A 19,662-nucleotide genomic window follows, 5' to 3' on the forward strand; every position below is an offset into this window, starting at 1 on the left:
CTACTGATCCACTTCTACCTCATCCTGTCCTTCAATCTTGGTGGGGTCTAGGGATGGTGGTTCTTCGGGAAGGACTCTAAATTTTGGCAGCGTGGAATTCTTCTGTTCCAGACTTTGCTTTCTCCACTTAATCCGGCGGTTCTGGAACCAGACCTTCACCTGTGAAGAAAGGAGAAGACGTTGTTGATAACTGGGATCTGGCAAATATGTGAAACTCTTTAGTTACATCACAGTGACCCAAATTATGAGTGTGACTATATATAGGAAAATTCCAAAGCAAATGTGTTCAGCTAAAAAAAAATACATTGTCAAACCAAAAAGGGCTCAAGTTGAACAACAGTTACAAAGAGCATGTACCGGCTCTTACCTGGGTTTCTGTGAGGCCAAGTGTGGCAGCCAAGTCCACCCGCTCTGTCCCCACCATATACTGCTGCTTTACGAATTCCTTCTCCAGCCTTTCCAGCTGTTCTGGAGTGAAAACTGTCCTAAATCTCTTCAGCTTGTGGGATCCTGTGTTGCAGGGCAGAGATCCTATTGGGCAGTTGGTGAAGGACGAATAACCTGGAAGAAGCAGAAGGTGGCGCTGTCAGAGAAAGAAAGAAAGAAAGAAAGACGCTCCTTGGACTGGAGAGCACAGACCTACAACTTCTCATAGTGAGATTCAAGATAACTATTCTGATGTGAGAAATACAAGTCTCAGCAATTCTTATCCTGAAGAACAAAAATCCACATCTCTCCTGATATAACCAACTGTTTGTAGAGATATTATTAGCACCAAAAACTAATTATTAGATAGAATTAATATAGCATAAGGAGTGTGGACTCACCTCTGTGGCTGCACAGGGGGTCTGGACATCTGCACCCTCGGCTGAAGTGCTGCTGGGGTTGGACATAGCCAGGGAAGGCTGCAGGTTGGCAGAGCCACACTGGAGAGTAGGACATGGCCCCATAGGTATAGCCATGGGGTGCAGGGGGCATCTGCCAGACGGGTTCCTGCACAATGACTCGGGGAGCCCGTCTGTCCTCCCTGGACAATATCGAGTCTATATCAAAGGCGTTCCTTGGTCTTGTCTGGTCCCGCATGGCCGCTGGCAGAGCAGGAGTCTGATCCAAATGGTGGCCAAGCCTTGGGAAGATGGGAGTAGGCTGCATGATGGCTGCGAGAAGGGAAAGTATCCTCAGGTGATTAGAAGTTCCAGGAGCAGGTGATCTCTGCTGGAGAATGTAGGGTCCTGAGCTCTGAGCCTCCTTATATCCAGATCTGGGCTCTGTGAAATGCAAATACACAATTAGCATGCCAATAGCCCAGAGCAGAGATCAGCACTGAGTCGAGGAGTGGGCTCGGCACACAGACCCCACACTGCCCCCGAGAGGAGAGGAAATGGCCATGGGGCAAAGCTTCCTACAACCTCCCAGAGCTGGACCCAAAATCCAGAGGACACAGGACACCTGTAATGAATCCATAATTAGCGGGAATCGTGTGATGAGTGTAAATATATATATATATATATATATATATATATATATCTCTATATATCCATGTATCTATATACCGACCTGTGATCCACCCGTCCACGGGGTGCAGGATTCTGTTATCTGCTCATCTATGTATACAGCTCATATTTAGCTGGTAGTTATTAATGGATCTCATATTTCACTGATTATCGACTTATCTATGTATCTAACGCTACATCTCACATATTTATTATCTATCATGTTTATCTGTCTATTTATCTCATAACTGTTATCTACTTATTTATGTATCGATCTCCTATTTATTTATTGTTCTACACCGGCAGAAATAGAAATAATGGATGGATAGAAACTAGATAAAGACGGACTTTATAGGATGTGAGAACAATCCACAGAATTGCTTTAAAAGGCTAATTATTATTATTATTATTATTATTATTATTATTATTATTATTATTATTATTATCGTTATTATTTATTATTATTGATAAATTGTATATGATTATCTCCAGATCTCCGGCCCCCGCTATCAGTAGCCGCCTAATATCCTCTGAGGGCAGCGCCCCCGTGTGTCTCCATATCTGCTGTTCTCGCCGGTCCTGGTAATTACAGAGAATTGCTCTAATGATACATTACACTGAGGAGAGATCCCCAGATCTCAGGAGATCTCCAGGACCAAAACACCGAGCAAGAGGCACAAAGTCGCTTTCTACATTGATGAGGATCGAAATGTGTAATAACCGGACATTAGACAGATCCATAATGATCTCCTCTCTGCTGCCAGGGTGGGCTCTCCTGGGGTCATACCGGGGTCCAGCTCTGATCTCCTTATATTATGGATTTTTTAGGGACATATTTTCCATTTCTCTTTATATTCATCCATCTCTTACTTTCTAAATAAATTTCATCATTGAAACATTTTTAGTAAATTGTGAAATATCTTTTTTATTTTCTCATTTTCAAAGTAAAATTTTTCCTCCTTTATTCTCCCAGACAATAGATGATTGTACAATGTGACACTTACATTTTATTTCTGTTGTATACATTCAGTAGACGACTTGGAAACAATCAAGCTTTTCACTGGTTTTCTTTTTGCTCCAGTTTTGCTATTTTTTTTCTTATGACAGAGATCTGATATTTTTTACATTTTCACTTTGACAATGTCTTTACACGTATAAGGCTATGTGCACACGTAATTGGAAATGCTGCGGATTTTGAAAAATCCACAGGTCAAAATACCTGCGGTTTAGCCCTGCGGTTTCATACATCACAATGGTGAAGGTGTGAAACCGCAGCGGAATCCGCACCAAGAATTGACATGCTGCGGATTGTAACCCACGGAAAAATCTGCAGCATGTGCACAGCGTTTTTGGTTTTACCATTGAAAACAATGGTACTGTACAACACAGCAGAATCTACACCGTGTGCACAAAGCCTAAGTGACTGGGTTTAATAACAGAGGTGACGTTGTTTCATTTTTATTCCACTTTTCCCCTCATTTTCATGTCCTTCCTACTTTTTACACTTTTTTTGCTTTACTTGGATTATTGATAATTTTTTATAGCAAGTCACTAGTTTTGCTTTTTGTTCCAGTGAAGTTTTTTCTTTTCTTTTTTATGTCCTTTCCATTTAACACATATTTCCTCTCTCTTTGTATCGCTGTCTTCAGTATAATTAATCTCCTGATAACACCAACAAAGGTCAAACTACTCAAATAAAAAACAGCATCAATTACATAACAATAAAAATACAAACAATTACAAAACTGCAGTAAAGGGGGTGAGTGTGTACAGCGCCTGAAGTGGTAATTCATGATCTGTATATCTCATTCCATGTAGCCTAAACATCACGGTATAATATCAATGTGTTCCGTCTTCCATGGAGAGACACAGTAGAAATAGAAGTAATGCGCATACAAAATACAAGTCGTCAGACCCCTCAGGAGAATCACAAAACATCTCCAGCTTTTATTACCTTTATTTGGGTAGTTTGATCTTTGTTGGCGTTTTCTGTTATTCCTTAAAACTCCCGCCCATTAGCTGCTGCCCCAGAATTGTTTAATTAATTCTTCTCTTGGTTAGACATTGGGCTGCTCCGACCCCTCATCTCCATACAACGTGTAAGTCTGCATGTGTAGCCCATTCACTATCTCCATCCATCCCTCACTCCATCAGGATGGCCGGGCCATCATTGTAAATACACACCTTGGCGCTATATAAAGATTATTATTATTATACAATGAGGTGTGATTGGATAATTAGAGGAGATCTGATTCATCAGTGTCGTCTTCTTCTCCTGGTCGGTGTCTGCTGCTTTCTCACCTCGGCCGAGACGGAGGACAATCTCGGTCACTGTAAGAGATGAAGATGGCGGCAGCTCCGGTGGCTCCAGCCCAACAATCCACATTTGGTGTCAGTTTCTCCATTGTTCTGTGGGAACCCTTGTGCTCCACATATTGTTCTCAGTTTGACATTTTTCTTTCCTCTTATTCCAGTTCTGATCCTTTATAATGTGATTATTCCGATCATGAAATCACTTTTTCCTTTATCTAAGCATCAATCCTCCTTATATAACACCAATCCTCCTCAGATCTCACCGATCCTCCTCAGATCTCACCGATCCTCCTCAGATCTAACCAATCCTCCTCAGATCTCACCAATCCTCCTCAGATCTCACCAATCCTCCTCAGATCTCACCAGTCCTCCTCAGATCTCACCAGTCCTCCTCAGATCTCACCAGTCCTCCTCAGATCTCACCAATCCTCCTCAGATCTCACCAATCCTCCTCAGATCTCACCAGTCCTCCTCAGATCTCACCAGTCCTCCTCAGATCTCACCAGTCCTCCTCAGATCTCACCAGTCCTCCTCAGATCTCACCAGTCCTCCTCAGATCTCACCAGTCCTCCTCAGATCTCACCAGTCCTCCTCAGTTCATCAATTCTGATATTTTGCAATCATTCTATTCTTGTATTAACCCCATATGAGCCGGTAACCAAGTCTTCGGAATTATATGACACTATACTACAAAACTACTTACAAAGGATCAGTGGTAAATGTTGGATATTTTTTTCTAATTTCCAGTAAAGATATGGTTTCACGGGAAAAGTGCCAAAATTGACAGGGTACACCTTACCTGTGGAATACATACATACCGTAATGTGGAACTACTTTTGTATACAGTGCTGAGTGCCACCATTTTGGTGTCCTTATTTGCACTTTTTATGCATGTTATTTTGTATTGTCTTATGTGCCAATAAAGAGTTTTTATGCAAGTTTTTTGAAAAACCGCTCCTATGGACCTCCTTTTTCTAAATATGTGATCTCTGGAGAGGTTTGTTAGTAGCTAAGTGAATTTCACTTTGCGAACAAATCAATTGGAGTCTGGGTTTTTGTTTTTTGTTCTCCTTCCATTCAGCACTTGACCCATCCATTTGAACATTTTCACTGCCCCCAGACCCCTTTCCAGGGTTTTAAAGAAAAAAAAAAGCTTGACTTTCACATTGACTCCCAAACGAGCACCTCACCATTTTAGTCCTCGCTCATCACTAGTCTCTACTAATTCCAACCAGAGCGCCCCTATAATGATGAGCTTCATCCCCAACATCCCAGTAATATCTACGGTCACTTTTCTGCTAGAAAGTCAAGTCTAGGAGACTCCTGTGGTGTCTGCTCCTCCCCAGTGTAAAGCTCTTGGCCGGGTGTGGACCTTCCACTTCAGAGCTGCAGGGTAACAAGTTTCATTCCCCGGGGGCTGATAATGACTGACCTGATAACAAGGGGCCTCTTATGGCCTTGTATGAACAGAAGAACCACCCTAAGGCCCAATGTGCCCTAGAGGCAAATCTAACATCTACACAGCTTTAGGGCGGTTTCACACATCCAGATAATTCTGGTACTGGGAAAACTGGTACCGGAGTGGTCCGTGTGGATACGTGTGCTATCCGTATTTCCGTGTGTACCATCCGTGTGTGATCCGTGTCCTGTCCGTATGTCCGTGTAGTGAAATAATTGGTTTCAATATTAACCCTTTGACTCCTAAAAACGCACACGGATGGCACACGGACGCCATCCGTGTGCGGTACGTGTTTACACGGACCCATTGACTTGTATTGGTCCATGTGATCTGTGCTGTTGCACAAAAACGGACATGTCAGCGTATTGTGCACACGGACACAGTCCGTGAAAACACGCTGACATCTGCATAGACATATTCATTAGAATGTGTGTCTATGTGTGTCAGTGTCTCCGGTACGTGAGAAAACTGTCACTACATGTACCGGAGCCACTGACATGTGAAACCGGCCGTACTGAGCCCTTCACTCCCCAAATGTATGGAGACCTCTATTGTGTGCTGATTGCTACAACTAGGATGAACCTTTTTAATGCCTTTTTTTTGGGAGGGGAGGTGGTAAGGTGGGGTGTAAAAGTATATTGGCAAGATTTATATCTTTACTAGATTATGGCCCGATGCTATGGCATCGGGAGGATGCGATAGCATCACACCTCTTGCCATGTTAACCCTCAACACACACACTCCTCAACACACACTCCTCTCATCTTTCACCATCTCCACTCACTCTTTCACTCCACATACGACCCCTTCTCTCACTCCGTCTCTCATACTCACGCCGTCATCGCCGCAGCTCCACGATCCCCGACATCTTCTTCCGCCGGCGCCATCCTGGATCCAGACGTTGTCCACGCCGGCGACATGTTCTTGCGGCGACGCCATCTTGAGTATCGTGAAATCCCGCGATAGTCAAGATGGCGTCGCCGGAAGAACATGTCGCCGGCGTGGACGACGTCGGGATCCAAAATGGCGTCGGCGAAATCTCGCGAGTTTTCGCCGACGCCATTTTGGATCCCGATGTCGTCCTCGCCAGCGACATGTTCTTGCGGCGACGCCATCTTGACTATCGTGGGATTTCGCCGATCCAAAATGGCGTCGCCGCAAGAACATGTCGCCGGCGTGGACGACATCGGGATCCAAAATGGCGTCGGCGTAATCTTGCGAGATTTCGCGGACGCCATCTTTTTGGATCCCGAGTCGTCCACGCCAGCGACATGTTCTTGCGGCGACGCCATCTTGAATATCGCGGGATTTCACGAAATCCAAGATGGCGTCGCCGCAAGAACATGTCGGCGGCCTGGAGAACGTCTGGATCCAGGATCGCGGCGGAGGAAGATGTCGGGGCAGCGACGATGACGGTGTGAGTATGAGAAACGGAGTGAGAGAAAGGAACGTATGTGGAGTGAAAGAGTGAGTGGAGGTGAAAGGTGAGAGGAGTGTGTGTTGAGGTGGTGTGGTGTGTTGAGGGTTAACATGTGCGTGTGTGTGTGGTGACGTCACCGGTTACAACTGGACGGAAGTTGTTACAACCGGAAGCTGCTTAGGGCATTTATTATTAGAGATAAAAGCTGCTCAATAACTACATTATAAAAAAGTTTAACCCCTTCATCTCTGGCCATTTTCCGTTTTTCACTCTCCTTCCCAGAGCCACCATATTTTTCAGATTTTTCTGCCAACATGGCCGTGTGAAGGCTTATTTTTTTTTTGTAGGAGTAGTTGCATTTTTGAGAAGCATCAATGATTTTACCATATAGTGTAACTAAAAAAAAAAAAAAAAAAAAACAGAAAAACAATCCAGCTGCTGTGAAATTGGAAAAAAAAAAAAGTGCAATTTCCTCAATTTTTTTTTACCCAGTTCACTAAATGTTAATACTGACCCCCCATTATGATTCTCCAGGTCATTACAAGTTCACAGGTGCCAAAGATTTATAGGTTCTTTTTTTTAAAAATTATTTAAGTGGTGAAAAAAATCCAAAATTTGTCAGCTTATGCTGCGGTGACCAAACAAAAAAAAAAACAAGAAAAACAAAAAAAAAAAAGTAACTGAAGTTGTTAATATTTTTTGCACTATGCCGTTTACTGATCAGTATAATTCTTTTTATATTTTGATAAAATCGGCCGTTCCTTATACCAATTTTTATTTTTTTATTATTGTTCTATTTTGAATGGGCAAAACTTAAATAGGTTTAAAAACTTTTTTTTCTACTTTGAATTTAGCTGTCATGTGCTGGAGAAGACGTCAGCTCAGCGCCGGAGCTCGCATTAAAGTGGAAGACACGGCTTAAAACGTTTTTAGGAGTGATAAGCATTACAGTGAGACACTTGAGAACTAGTGAAGAGCGAACATCCTGGGATAACGTGTTATCGAGCATGCTCAGGTTGTTATCTGAGTATCTTGGGCGTGCTTGAATAATATGTTCGAGTCCCCGGGGCACCGTTTGTCGTGACTTTTAGACAGCAGCCACACATGCGGGATTTCCTGTTTGTGTGTTGCGACTGTCTAACAGCCGCGAGACTTGCAGCGATGGGGACTCCAAACATATTATTCGAGCACACCCAAGATACTCGGGTAGCACCTCAGCATGCTCAATAACACGTTATCCGAGGACATTCGCTCATCAATAATGAGAACGAATTCTAAGAGAAGAGATTGACCACAAAAAGATAAATTGGTAATATAAGTATAAAAAGGTTTTATTTAAAAGTGTAGAATAAATACCAGTATAAAACATCTGATTTAAATAAAATAAACAAAATATAAAAATTGCACTGGTCCTTCACGAGCCACCATAGGGGCTGACATGTATCATAGAACATTGGGTTGGGAACCCTGTCTGAGTCATATGCCTGTCTGACTCTTCTCTAATAGTCCAGAGAAGATAAAGTGGTGGAGTTCTACTGATCCACTTCTACCTCATCCTGTCCTTCAATCTTGGTGGGGTCTAGGGATGGTGGTTCTTCGGGAAGGGCTCTGAGTTTTGACAGCGTGGCATTCTTCTGTTCCAGACTTTGCTTTCTCCACTTAATCCGGCGGTTCTGGAACCAGACCTTCACCTGTGAAGAAAGGTGAAGACGTTGTTGAGAACTGGGATCTGGCAAATATGCGAAACTCTTTAGTTACATCACAGTGACCCAAATTATGAGTGTGACTATATATATAGGAAAATTCCAAAGCAAATGTGTTCAGCTAAAAAAATACATTGTCAAACCAAAAAGGGCTCAAGTTGAACAACAGTTACAAAGAGCATGTACCGGCTCTTACCTGGGTTTCTGTGAGGCCAAGTGTGGCAGCCAAGTCCACCCGCTCTGTCCCCACCTTATACTGCCGCTTTAGGAATTCCTTCTCCAGCCTTTCCAGCTGTTCTGGAGTGAAAACTGTCCTAAATCTCTTCAGCTTGTGGGATCCTGTGTTGCAGGGCAGAGATCCTATTGGGCAGTTGGTGAAGGACGAACAACCTGGAAGAAGCAGAAGGTGGCGCTGTCAGAGAAAGAAAGAAAGAAAGAAAGAAAGAAAGAAAGAAAGAAAGAAAGAAAGAAAGAAAGAAAGAAAAAAAGAAAGACGCTCCATGAACTGGTGCGCACACAGCTACAACTTCTACTAGTGAGACAAGATAACTATTCTGATGTGAGAAATACAAGTCTCAGCATTTCTTATTCTGAAGAACAAAAATCCACATCTCTCCTGATCTAACCAACTTTTTGTAGAGCTATTATTAGCGCCAAAAACTAATTATATAGAATTAATATAAGATGGAGTGTGGACTCACCTCTGTGGCTGCACAGGGGGTCTGGACATCTGCACCCTCCACTGAAGTGCTGCTGGGGCTGCAGGTTGGCAGACCCACACCGGAAAGTAGGACATGGCCCCATAGGTATAGCCATGGGGTGCAGGGGGCATCTGCCAGACGGGTTCCTGCAAAATAACTCGGGGAGCCCGTCTGTCCTCCCTGGATAATATAGAGTCTATATCAAAGGCGTTCCTTGGTCTTGTCTGGTCCTGAATGGCCACTGGCAGAGCAGGAGTCTGATCCAAATGGTGGCCAAGCCTTGGGAAGATGAGAGTAGGCTGCGAGAAGGGAAAGTATCCTCTGGTGATTAGAAGTACTTGGAGAAGGTGATCTCTGCTGGAGAATGTAGGGTCCTGAGCTCTGAGCCTCCTTATATCCAGAGCTGTGCTCTGTGAAATGCAAATACACTATTAGCATGCCAATAGCCCAGAGCAGAGATCAGCACTGAGAGTGGAGGAGTGGGCTCGGCACACAGACCTCACACTGCCCCCGAGAGGAGAGGAAATGGCCACGGAGAAAAGCTTCCTACAGCCTCCCCCAGCTGGACCCAAAACCCAGAGGACACAGGACTCCTGTAATGAATCCATAATTAGCGGGAATCGTGTGATGAGTGTAACTATATCTATATATCCACGTGTCTATACACCGACCTGTGATCCACCCGTCCACGGGGCGCAGGATTCTGTTATCTGCTCATCTATGTATACAGCTCATATTTAGCTGGTAGTTATTAATGGATCTCATATTTCACTGATTATCGACTTATCTATGTATCTAACGCTACATCTCACATATTTATTATCTATCATGTTTATCTGTCTATTTATCTCATAACTGTTATCTACTTATTTATGTATCGATTTCCTATTTATCTATTGTTCTACACCGGCAGAAATAGAAATAATGGATGGATAGAAACTAGATAAAGACGGAGTTTATAGGATGTGAGAACAATCCACAGAATTGCTTTAAAAGGCTAATTATTATTATTATTATTATTATCGTTATTATTATTACCGCCTTTCCCAATCATTTCCAGATGACATCAGATAAATTGTATATAATTATCTCCAGATCTCCGGCCCCCGCTATCAGTAGCCGCCTAATATCCTCTGAGGGCAGCGCCCCCGTATGTCTCCATATCTGCTGTTCTCGCCGGTCCTGGTAATTACAGAAAATTGCTCTAATGATACATTACACTGAGGAGAGATCCCCAGATCTCAGGAGATCTCCAGGACCAAAACACCGAGCAAGAGGCACAAAGTCGCTTTCTACATTGATGAGGATCGAAATGTGTAATAACCGGACATTAGACAGATCCATAATGATCTCCTCTCTGCTGCCAGGGTGGGCTCTCCTGGGGTCATACCGGGGTCCAGCTCCGAGCCCCTTATATTATGGATTTTTTAGGGACATATTTTCCATTTCTCTTTATATTCATCCATCTCTTACTTTCTAAATAAATTTCATCATTTAAACATTTTTAGTAAATTGTGAAATATCTTTTTTATTTTCTCATTTTCAAAGTAAAATTTTTCCTCCTTTCTTCTCCCAGACAATAGATGATTGTACAATGTGACACTTACATTTTATTTCTGTTGTATACATTCAGTAGACGACTTGGAAACAATCAAGTTTTTCACTGGTTTTCTTTTTGCTCCAGTTTTGCTATTTTTTTTCTTATGACAGAGATCTGATATTTTTTACATTTTCACTTTGACAATGTCTTTACACGTATAAGGCTGTGTGCACACGTAATTGGAAATGCTGCGGATTTTGAAAAATCCACAGGTCAAAATACCTGCAGTTTAGCCCTGCGGTTTCATACATCACAATGGTGAAGGTGTGAAACCGCAGCGGAATCCGCACCAAGAATTGACATGCTGCGGATTGTAACCCACGGAAAAATCCGCAGCATGTGCACAGCGTTTTTGGTTTTACCATTGAAAAAAATGGTACTGTACAACACAGCAGAATCTACACCGTGTGCACAAAGCCTAAGTGACTGGGTTTAATAACAGAGGTGACGTTGTTTCATTTTTATTCCACTTTTTCCCTCATTTTCATGTCCTTCCTACTTTTTACACTTTTTTTGCTTTACTTGGATTATTGATCATTTTTTATAGCAAGTCACTAGTTTTGCTTTTTGTTCCAGTGAAGTTTTTTCTTTTCTTTTTTATGTCCTTTCCATTTAACACATATTTCCTCTCTCTTTGTATCGCTGTCTTCAGTATAATTAATCTCTTGAAAACACCAACAAAGGTCAAACTACTCAAATAAAAAACAGCATCAATTACATAACAATAAAAATACAAACAATTACAAAACTGCAGTAAAGGGGGTGAGTGTGTACAGCGCCTGAAGTGGTAATTCATGATCTGTATATCTCATTTCATGTAGCCTAAACATCACGGTATAATATCAATGTGTTCCGTCTTCCATGGAGAGACACAGTAGAAATAGAAGTAATGCGCATACAAAATACAAGTCGTCAGAACCCTCAGGAGAATCACAAAACATCTCCAGCTTTTATTACCTTTATTTGGGTAGTTTGATCTTTGTTGGCGTTTTCTGTTATTCCTTAAAACTCCCGCCCATTAGCTGCTGCCCCAGAATTGTTTAATTAATTCATCTCTTGGTTAGACATTGGGCTGCTCCGACCCCTCATCTCCATACAACGTGTAAGTCTGCATGTGTAGCCCATTCACTATCTCCATCCATCCCTCACTCCATCAGGATGGCCGGGCCATCATTGTAAATACACACCTTGGCGCTATATAAAGATTATTATTATTATACAATGAGGTGTGATTGGATAATTAGAGGAGATCTGATTAATCAGTGTCGTCTTCTTCTCCTGGTCGGTGTCTGCTGTTTCTCACCTCGGCCGAGACGGAGGACAATCTCGGTCACTGTAAGAGATGAAGATGGTGGCAGCTCCGGTGGCTCCAGCCCAACAATCCACATTTGGTGACAGTTCCTCCATTGTTCTGTGGGAATCCTTGTGCTCCACATATTGTTCTCAGTTTGACATTTTTCTTTCCTCTTATTCCAGTTCTGATCCTTTATAATGTGATTATTCCGATCATGAAATCACTTTTTCCTTTATCTAAGCATCAATCCTCCTTATATAACACCAATCCTCCTCAGATCTCACCGATCCTCCTCAGATCTCACCAATCCTCCTCAGATCTCACCAGTCCTCCTCAGATCTCACCAGTCCTCCTCAGATCTCACCAGTCCTCCTCAGATCTCACCAGTCCTCCTCAGATCTCACCAGTCCTCCTCAGATCTCACCAGTCCTCCTCAGATCTCACCAGTCCTCCTCAGATCTCACCAATCCTCGTCAGATCTCACCAGTCCTCCTCAGATCTCACCAGTCCTCCTCAGTTCATCAATTCTGATATTTTGCAATCATTCTATTCTTGTATTAACCCCATATGAGCCGGTAACCAAGTCTTCGGAATTATATGACACTATACTACAAAACTACTTACAAAGGATCAGTGGTAAATGTTGGATATTTTTTTCTAATTTCCAGTAAAGATATGGTTTCACGGGAAAAGTGCCAAAATTGACAGGGTACACCTTACCTGTGGAATACATACATACCGTAATGTGGAACTACTTTTGTATACAGTGCTGAGTGCCACCATTTTGGTGTCCTTATTTGCACTTTTTATGCATGTTATTTTGTATTGTCTTATGTGCCAATAAAGAGTTTTTATACAAGTTTTTTGAAAAACCGCTCCTATGGACCTCCTTTTTCTAAATATGTGATCTCTGGAGAGGTTTGTTAGTAGCTAAGTGAATTTCACTTTGCGAACGAATCAATTGGAGTCTGGGTTTTTGTTTTTTGTTCTCCTTCCATTCAGCACTTGACCCATCCATTTGAACATTTTCACTGCCCCCAGACCCCTTTCCAGGGTTTTAAAGAAAAAAAAAAGCTTGACTTTCACATTGACTCCCAAACGAGCACCTCACCATTTTAGTCCTCGCTCATCACTAGTCTCTACTAATTCCAACCAGAGCACCCTATAATGATGAGCTTCATCCCCAACATCCCAGTAATATCTACGGTCATTTTTCTGCTAGAAAGTCAAGTCTAGGAGACTCCTGTGGTGTCTGCTCCTCCCCAGTGTAAAGCTCTTGGCCGGGTGTGGACCTTCCACTTCAGAGCTGCAGGGTAACAAGTTTCATTCCCCGGGGGCTGATAATGACTGACCTGATAACAAGGGGACTCTTATGGCCTTGTATGAACAGAAGAACCACCCTGAGGCCCAATGTGCCCTAGAGGCAAATCTAACATCTGCACAGCTTTAGGGCGGTTTCACACATCCAGATAATTCTGGTACTGGGAAAACTGGTACCGGAGTGGTCCGTGTGGATACGTGTGCTATCCGTATTTCCGTGTGTACCATCCGTGTGTGATCCGTGTCCTGTCCGTATGTCCGTGTAGTGAAATAATTGGTTTCAATATTAACCCTTTGACTCCTAAAAACGCACACGGATGGCACACGGACGCCATCCGTGTGCGGTACGTGTTTACACGGACCCATTGACTTGTATTGGTCCATGTGATCTGTGCTGTTGCACAAAAACGGACATGTCAACGTATTGTGCACACGGACACAGTCCGTGAAAACACGCTGACATCTGCATAGACATATTCATTAGAATGTGTGTCTATGTGTGTCAGTGTCTCCGGTACGTGAGAAAACTGTCACTACATGTACCGGAGCCACTGACATGTGAAACCGGCCGTACTGAGCCCTTCACTCCCCAAATGTATGGAGACCTCTATTGTGTGCTGATTGCTACAACTAGGATGAACCTTTTTAATGCCTTTTTTTTGGGAGGGGAGGTAAAAGTGTAAAAGTATATTGGCAAGATTTATATCTTTACTAGATTATGGCCCGATGCTATCGCATCGGGAGGATGCGATAGCATCACACCTCTTGCCACGTTAACCCTCAACACACACACTCCTCAACACACACTCCTCTCATCTTTCACCATCTCCACTCACTCTTTCACTCCACATACGACCCCTTCTCTCACTCCGTCTCTCATACTCACGCCGTCATCGCCGCAGCTCCACGATCCCCGACATCTTCTTCCGCCGGCGCCATCCTGGATCCAGACGTTGTCCACGCCGGCGACATGTTCTTGCGGCGACGCCATCTTGAGTATCGTGAAATCCCGCGATAGTCAAGATGGCGTCGCCGGAAAAACATGTCGCCGGCGTGGACGACGTCGGGATCCAAAATGGCGTCGGCGAAATCTCGCGAGTTTTCGCCGACGCCATTTTGGATCCCGACGTCGTCCTCGCCAGCGACATGTTCTTGCGGAGACGCCATCTTGACTATCGCGGGATTTCGCCGATCCAAAATGGCGTCGCCGCAAGAACATGTCGCCGGCGTGGACGACATCGGGATCCAAAATGACGTCGGCGTAATCTCGCGAGATTTCGCGGACGCCATCTTTTTGGATCCCGAGTCGTCCACGCCAGCGACATGTTCTTGCGGCGACGCCATCTTGAATATCGCGGGATTTCACGAAATCCAAGATGGCGTCGCCGCAAGAACATGTCGGCGGCCTGGAGAACGTCTGGATCCAGGATCGCGGCGGCGGAGGAAGATGTCGGGGCAGCGACGATGACGGTGTGAGTATGAGAAACGGAGTGAGAGAAAGGAACTTATGTGGAGTGAAAGAGTGAGTGGACGTGAGTGGAGGTGAAAGGTGAGAGGAGTGTGTGTTGAGGTGGTGTGGTGTGTTGAGGGTTAACATGTGCGTGTGTGTGCGGTGACGTCACCGGTTACAACTGGACGGAAGTTGTTACAACCGGAAGCTGCTTAGGGCATTTATTATTAGAGATAAAAGCTGCTCAATAACTACATTATAAAAAAGTTTAACCCCTTCATCTCTGGCCATTTTCCGTTTTTCACTCTCCTTCCCAGAGCCACCATATTTTTCAGATTTTTCTGCCAACATGGCCGTGTGAAGGCTTTTTTTTTTTTTTTTGTAGGAGTAGTTGCATTTTGGAGAAGCATCAATGATTTTACCATATAGTGTAACTAAAAAAAAAAAAAAAACAGAAAAACAATCCAGCTGCTGTGAAATTGGAAAAAAAAAAAAGTGCAATTTTCTCAATTTTTTTTTACCCAGTTCACTAAATGTTAATACTGACCCCCCATTATGATTCTCCAGGTCATTACAAGTTCACAGGTGCCAAAGATTTCTAGGTTCTTTTTTTTAAAATTATTTAAGTGGTGAGAAAAATCCAAAATTTGTCAGCTTATGCTGCGGTGACCAAACAAAAAAAAAAACAAGAAAAACAAAAAAAAAAAAAAAGTAACTGAAGTTGTTAATATTTTTTGCACTATGCCGTTTACTGATCAGTATAATTCTTTTTATATTTTGATAACATCGGCCGTTCCTTATACCAATTTTTATTTTTTTATTATTGTTCTATTTTGAATGGGCAAAACTTAAATAGGTTTAAAAACTTTTTTTTCTACTTTGAATTTAGCTGTCATGTGCTGGAGAAGATGTCAGCTCAGCGCCGGAGCCCGCATTAAAGTGGAAGACACGACTTAAAACGTTTTTAGGAGTGATAAGTAGTGTTGAGCATTCCGATACCGCAAGTATCGGGTATCGGCCGATACTTGCTGTATCGGAATTCCGATACCGACTTCCGATATTTTTTCAATATCGGAATTCGGCATCGGAATCGGAAGTTCAGTTGATTGACGGCCTGACGTCATCATGATGCGCGGTGTGTGCGCATCATGATGCGCCGTCATTTCGGGCCTGCCGGGGGTCTCTGCCGGCCTGCCGGGGGGCTGTGCCGGCCTGCCGGGGGGCTGTGTGGACTGCCCGGGGTGTGTACCGGCCTGCCGGGGGGCTGTGCCGGCCTGCCGGTGGTCTGTGCACCCTGTGGGGGTCTGTACCGGCCTGCCGGGGGGCTGTGCCGGCCTGCCGGGGGGCTGTGCCGGCCTGCCGGGGGGCTGTGCTGATGTCCGGGGGTCTGTGCAAGCATCGTCCGATGGGACTACAAGTCCCATCTGGCGATGCCTGCTACCATGACAGTGATTGACACATTAGCCAATGATGGGACAGTAGTAGTCCCATCATCCGGCTAATGTGTTAAATGTTAAAAAAAAAAAAAAAATACTACATACATACTACATGCATGCTACATACATACTACATGCTACATACATACTACATATATACTACATACATACTACATACATGCTACATACATACTACATGCATGCTACATACATACTACATATATACTACATACATGCTACATACATACTGCATGCTACATACATACTACATACATACTACATACATACTACATACATGCTACATACATACTACATATATACTACATGCATGCTACATACATACTACATACTACATGCTACATACATACCACATACATACTACATACATACTACATACTACATATATACTACATGCATGCTACATACATACTACATGCTACATACATACCACATATATACTACATACATACAATACATACTACATACATACTACATACATACTACATACATACTACATGCTACATACATACTACATATATACTACATGCATGCTACATACATACTACATGCTACATACATACCACATACATACTACATACATACTACATGCTACATACATACTACATATATACTACATGCATGCTACATACATACTACATGCTACATACATACCACATACATACTACATACATACTACATGCTACATACATACTACATATATACTACATGCATGCTACATACATACTACATGCTACATACATACCACATACATACTACATACATACTACATACATACTACATGCTACATACATACTACATACATACTACATTTCCCACACAGCAATGGCATAAAGTGAGACTAGGGACTTTTTCTTTTTTAAGTGGCGGAGGAATACAGTGCGGAAGGATACCTACCTTCCGTCATTGGATTCCTGCAGCCCGTAGAGAACGGCAGCAACAGCTGATGCTGCAGTTCTCTACCCAAGATCGTCGTGGGACACACTCGTGGACTGCTTCGGATCGTGGGTGAGTATTTTTGTGGTTTGTTATGTTAATATTTATTCCGTAGACGACAATGGCTTCGGGGAACAATGTGACAACTATTGGTAAGTATGTTACTCTATGTTATATGTACTGTATGTCTATGTATGTATTGTATGAATGTATTGTATGTATGTAGTATATATGTGGTATGTATGTAGCATGTAGTATGTATGTAGTATGTATGTAGCATGCATGTAGCATGCAGTATGTATGTAGCATGCATGTAGTATATATGTAGTATGTATGTAGCATGTAGTATGTATGTAGTATGTATGTAGTATGTATGTGGTATGTATGTAGCATGTAGTATGTATGTAGCATGCATGTAGTATATATGTAGTATGTATGTAGCATGTAGTATGTATGTAGTATGTATGTGGTATGTATGTAGCATGTAGTATGTATGTAGCATGCATGTAGTATATGTAGTATGTATGTAGCATGTAGTATGTATGTAGTATGTATGTAGTATGTATTGTATGTATGTAGCATGTAGTATGTATGTAGCATGCATGTAGTATGTATGTAGTATGTATGTGGTATGTATGTAGCATGTATGTATGTAGCATGCATGTAGCATGTATGTAGTATGTAGTATGCATGTAGTATATATGTAGTATGTATGTAGCATGCATGTAGTATGTATGTAGTATGTATGTAGTATGTATGTAGCATGCAGTATGTATGTAGCATGTATGTAGTATATATGTAGTATGTATGTAGCATGCATGTAGTATGTATGTAGCATGCATGTAGTATGTATGTAGCATGTATGTAGTATGTATGTAGTATATATGTAGTATGTATGTAGCATGTAGTATGTATGTAGCATGCATGTAGTATGTATGTAGCATGCATGTAGTATATATGTAGTATGTATGTAGCATGCATGTAGTATATATGTAGTATGTATGTGGTATGTATGTAGCATGTAGTATGTATGTGGTATGTATGTAGCATGTAGTATGTATGTAGTATGTATGTAGCATGTAGTATGTATGTAGTATGTATGTAGCATGCATGTAGTATGTATGTAGCATGTATGTAGTATGTATGTAGTATATATGTAGTATGTATGTAGCATGTAGTATGTATGTAGCATGTAGTATGTATGTAGCATGCATGTAGTATGTATGTAGCATGCATGTAGTATATATGTAGTATGTATGTAGCATGCATGTAGTATATATGTAGTATGTATGTGGTATGTATGTAGCATGTAGTATATATGTAGTATGTATGTAGCATGTAGTATGTAGCATGCATGTAGTATATATGTAGTATGTATGTAGCATGTAGTATGTATGTAGCATGCATGTAGTATATATGTATGTAGCATGTAGTATGTATGTAGCATGCATGTAGTATGTATGTAGCATGTAATTTTTTTTTTATTTTTTTTTTACATTTAACACATTAGCCGGATGATGGGACTACTACTGTCCCATCATTGGCTAATGTGTCAATCACTGTCATGGTAGCAGGCATCGCCCGATGGGACTTGTAGTCCCATCGGACGATGCCTGCACAGACCACCGGCAGGCCGGCACAGCCCCCCGGCAGGCCGGCACAGCCCCCCGGCAGGCCGGCACAGCCCCCCGGAGCCTGCACAGACCCCCTGGCAGGCCGGCACAGCCCCCCGAAAGGCCCGTACAGACCCCAGAGAGGCTGTACAAGGGCAGGAAAGGGTTTTTCTTATTCCGATACCGGAAGTCCCATAGACTTGAATGGGACTTCCGGTATCGGAATCGGCGATACCGATACTTTTTTTAAAGATCGGCCGATACCATCCGATACGATACTTTGAAGTATCGGACGGTATCGCTCAACTCTAGTGATAAGCATTACAGTGAGACACTTGAGAACTAGTGAAGAGCGAACATCCTGGGGTAACGTGTTATCGAGCATGCTCAGGTTGTTATCTGAGTATCTTGGGCGTGCTTGAATAATATGTTCGAGTCCCCGGGGCACCGTTTGTCGCGGCTTTTAGACAGCAGTCACACATGCGGGATTTCCTGTTTGTGTGTTGCGACTGTCTAACAGCCGCGAGACTTGCAGCGGTGGGGACTCCAAACATATTATTCGAACACACCCAAGATACTCGGGTAGCACCTCAGCATGCTCAATAACACGTTATCCGAGGACATTCGCTCATCAATAATGAGAACGAATTCTAAGAGAAGAGATTGACCACAAAAAGATAATTTGGTAAAAAGTATAAAAATGTTTTATTTAAAAGTGTAGAATAAATACCAGTATAAAACATCTGATTTAAATAAAATAAACAAAATATAAAAATTGCACTGGTCCTTCACGAGCCACCATAGGGGCTGAGATGTATCATAGAACATTGGGTTGGGAACCCTGTCTGAGTCATATGCCTGTCTGACTCTTCTCTAATAGTCCAGAGAAGATAAAGTGGTGGAGTT

The 19,662-nt window shown here is 42.6% G+C and overlaps 1 protein-coding gene, 1 long non-coding RNA gene and 1 pseudogene across 2 annotated transcripts; 1 reads left to right on the plus strand and 2 right to left on the minus strand.

Annotated features, from left to right (window-relative positions):
* LOC141098852 (homeobox protein not2-like) lies at positions 1-1,176 on the minus strand. Its single transcript, XM_073586812.1, has 3 exons — positions 828-1,176; positions 368-561; positions 1-159 (listed from the first exon to the last, which is right to left on the minus strand). The coding sequence occupies exons 1-3, from the start codon at positions 1,150-1,152 to the stop codon at positions 1-3; spliced, it is 678 nt and encodes a 225-aa protein (XP_073442913.1). The 5' UTR covers positions 1,153-1,176.
* LOC141098853 (uncharacterized) lies at positions 1,097-2,393 on the plus strand. Its single transcript, XR_012234377.1, has 2 exons — positions 1,097-1,182; positions 1,986-2,393. It is a non-coding gene; the product is annotated as an uncharacterized lncRNA (long non-coding RNA).
* A 5,824-nt stretch (positions 2,394-8,217) lies between these two features.
* LOC141098866 (homeobox protein not2-like) lies at positions 8,218-9,697 on the minus strand (annotated as a pseudogene).
* Between the last annotated feature and the right edge of the window lie 9,965 nt (positions 9,698-19,662).

Source organism: Dendrobates tinctorius, unplaced genomic scaffold (genome assembly GCF_039654945.1).
Source record: "Dendrobates tinctorius isolate UK_male_01 unplaced genomic scaffold, ASM3965494v1 ptg000095l, whole genome shotgun sequence".
NCBI lineage: Eukaryota > Metazoa > Chordata > Amphibia > Anura > Dendrobatidae > Dendrobates > Dendrobates tinctorius.

What these genes read in the sequence shown, in the direction of transcription:
- LOC141098852 (XM_073586812.1), bottom strand. Translation starts at nt 1,152, where the DNA reads ATGCAGCCTACTCCCATCTTCCCAAGGCTTGGCCACCATTTGGATCAG. An exon ending in CCCCCTGTGCAGCCACAGAG is followed by an intron (nt 562 to 827) that starts GTGAGTCCACAC and finishes TGCTTCTTCCAG; the next exon opens with GTTATTCGTCCTTCACCAAC. An exon ending in TTGGCCTCACAGAAACCCAG is followed by an intron (nt 160 to 367) that starts GTAAGAGCCGGT and finishes CTTTCTTCACAG; the next exon opens with GTGAAGGTCTGGTTCCAGAA.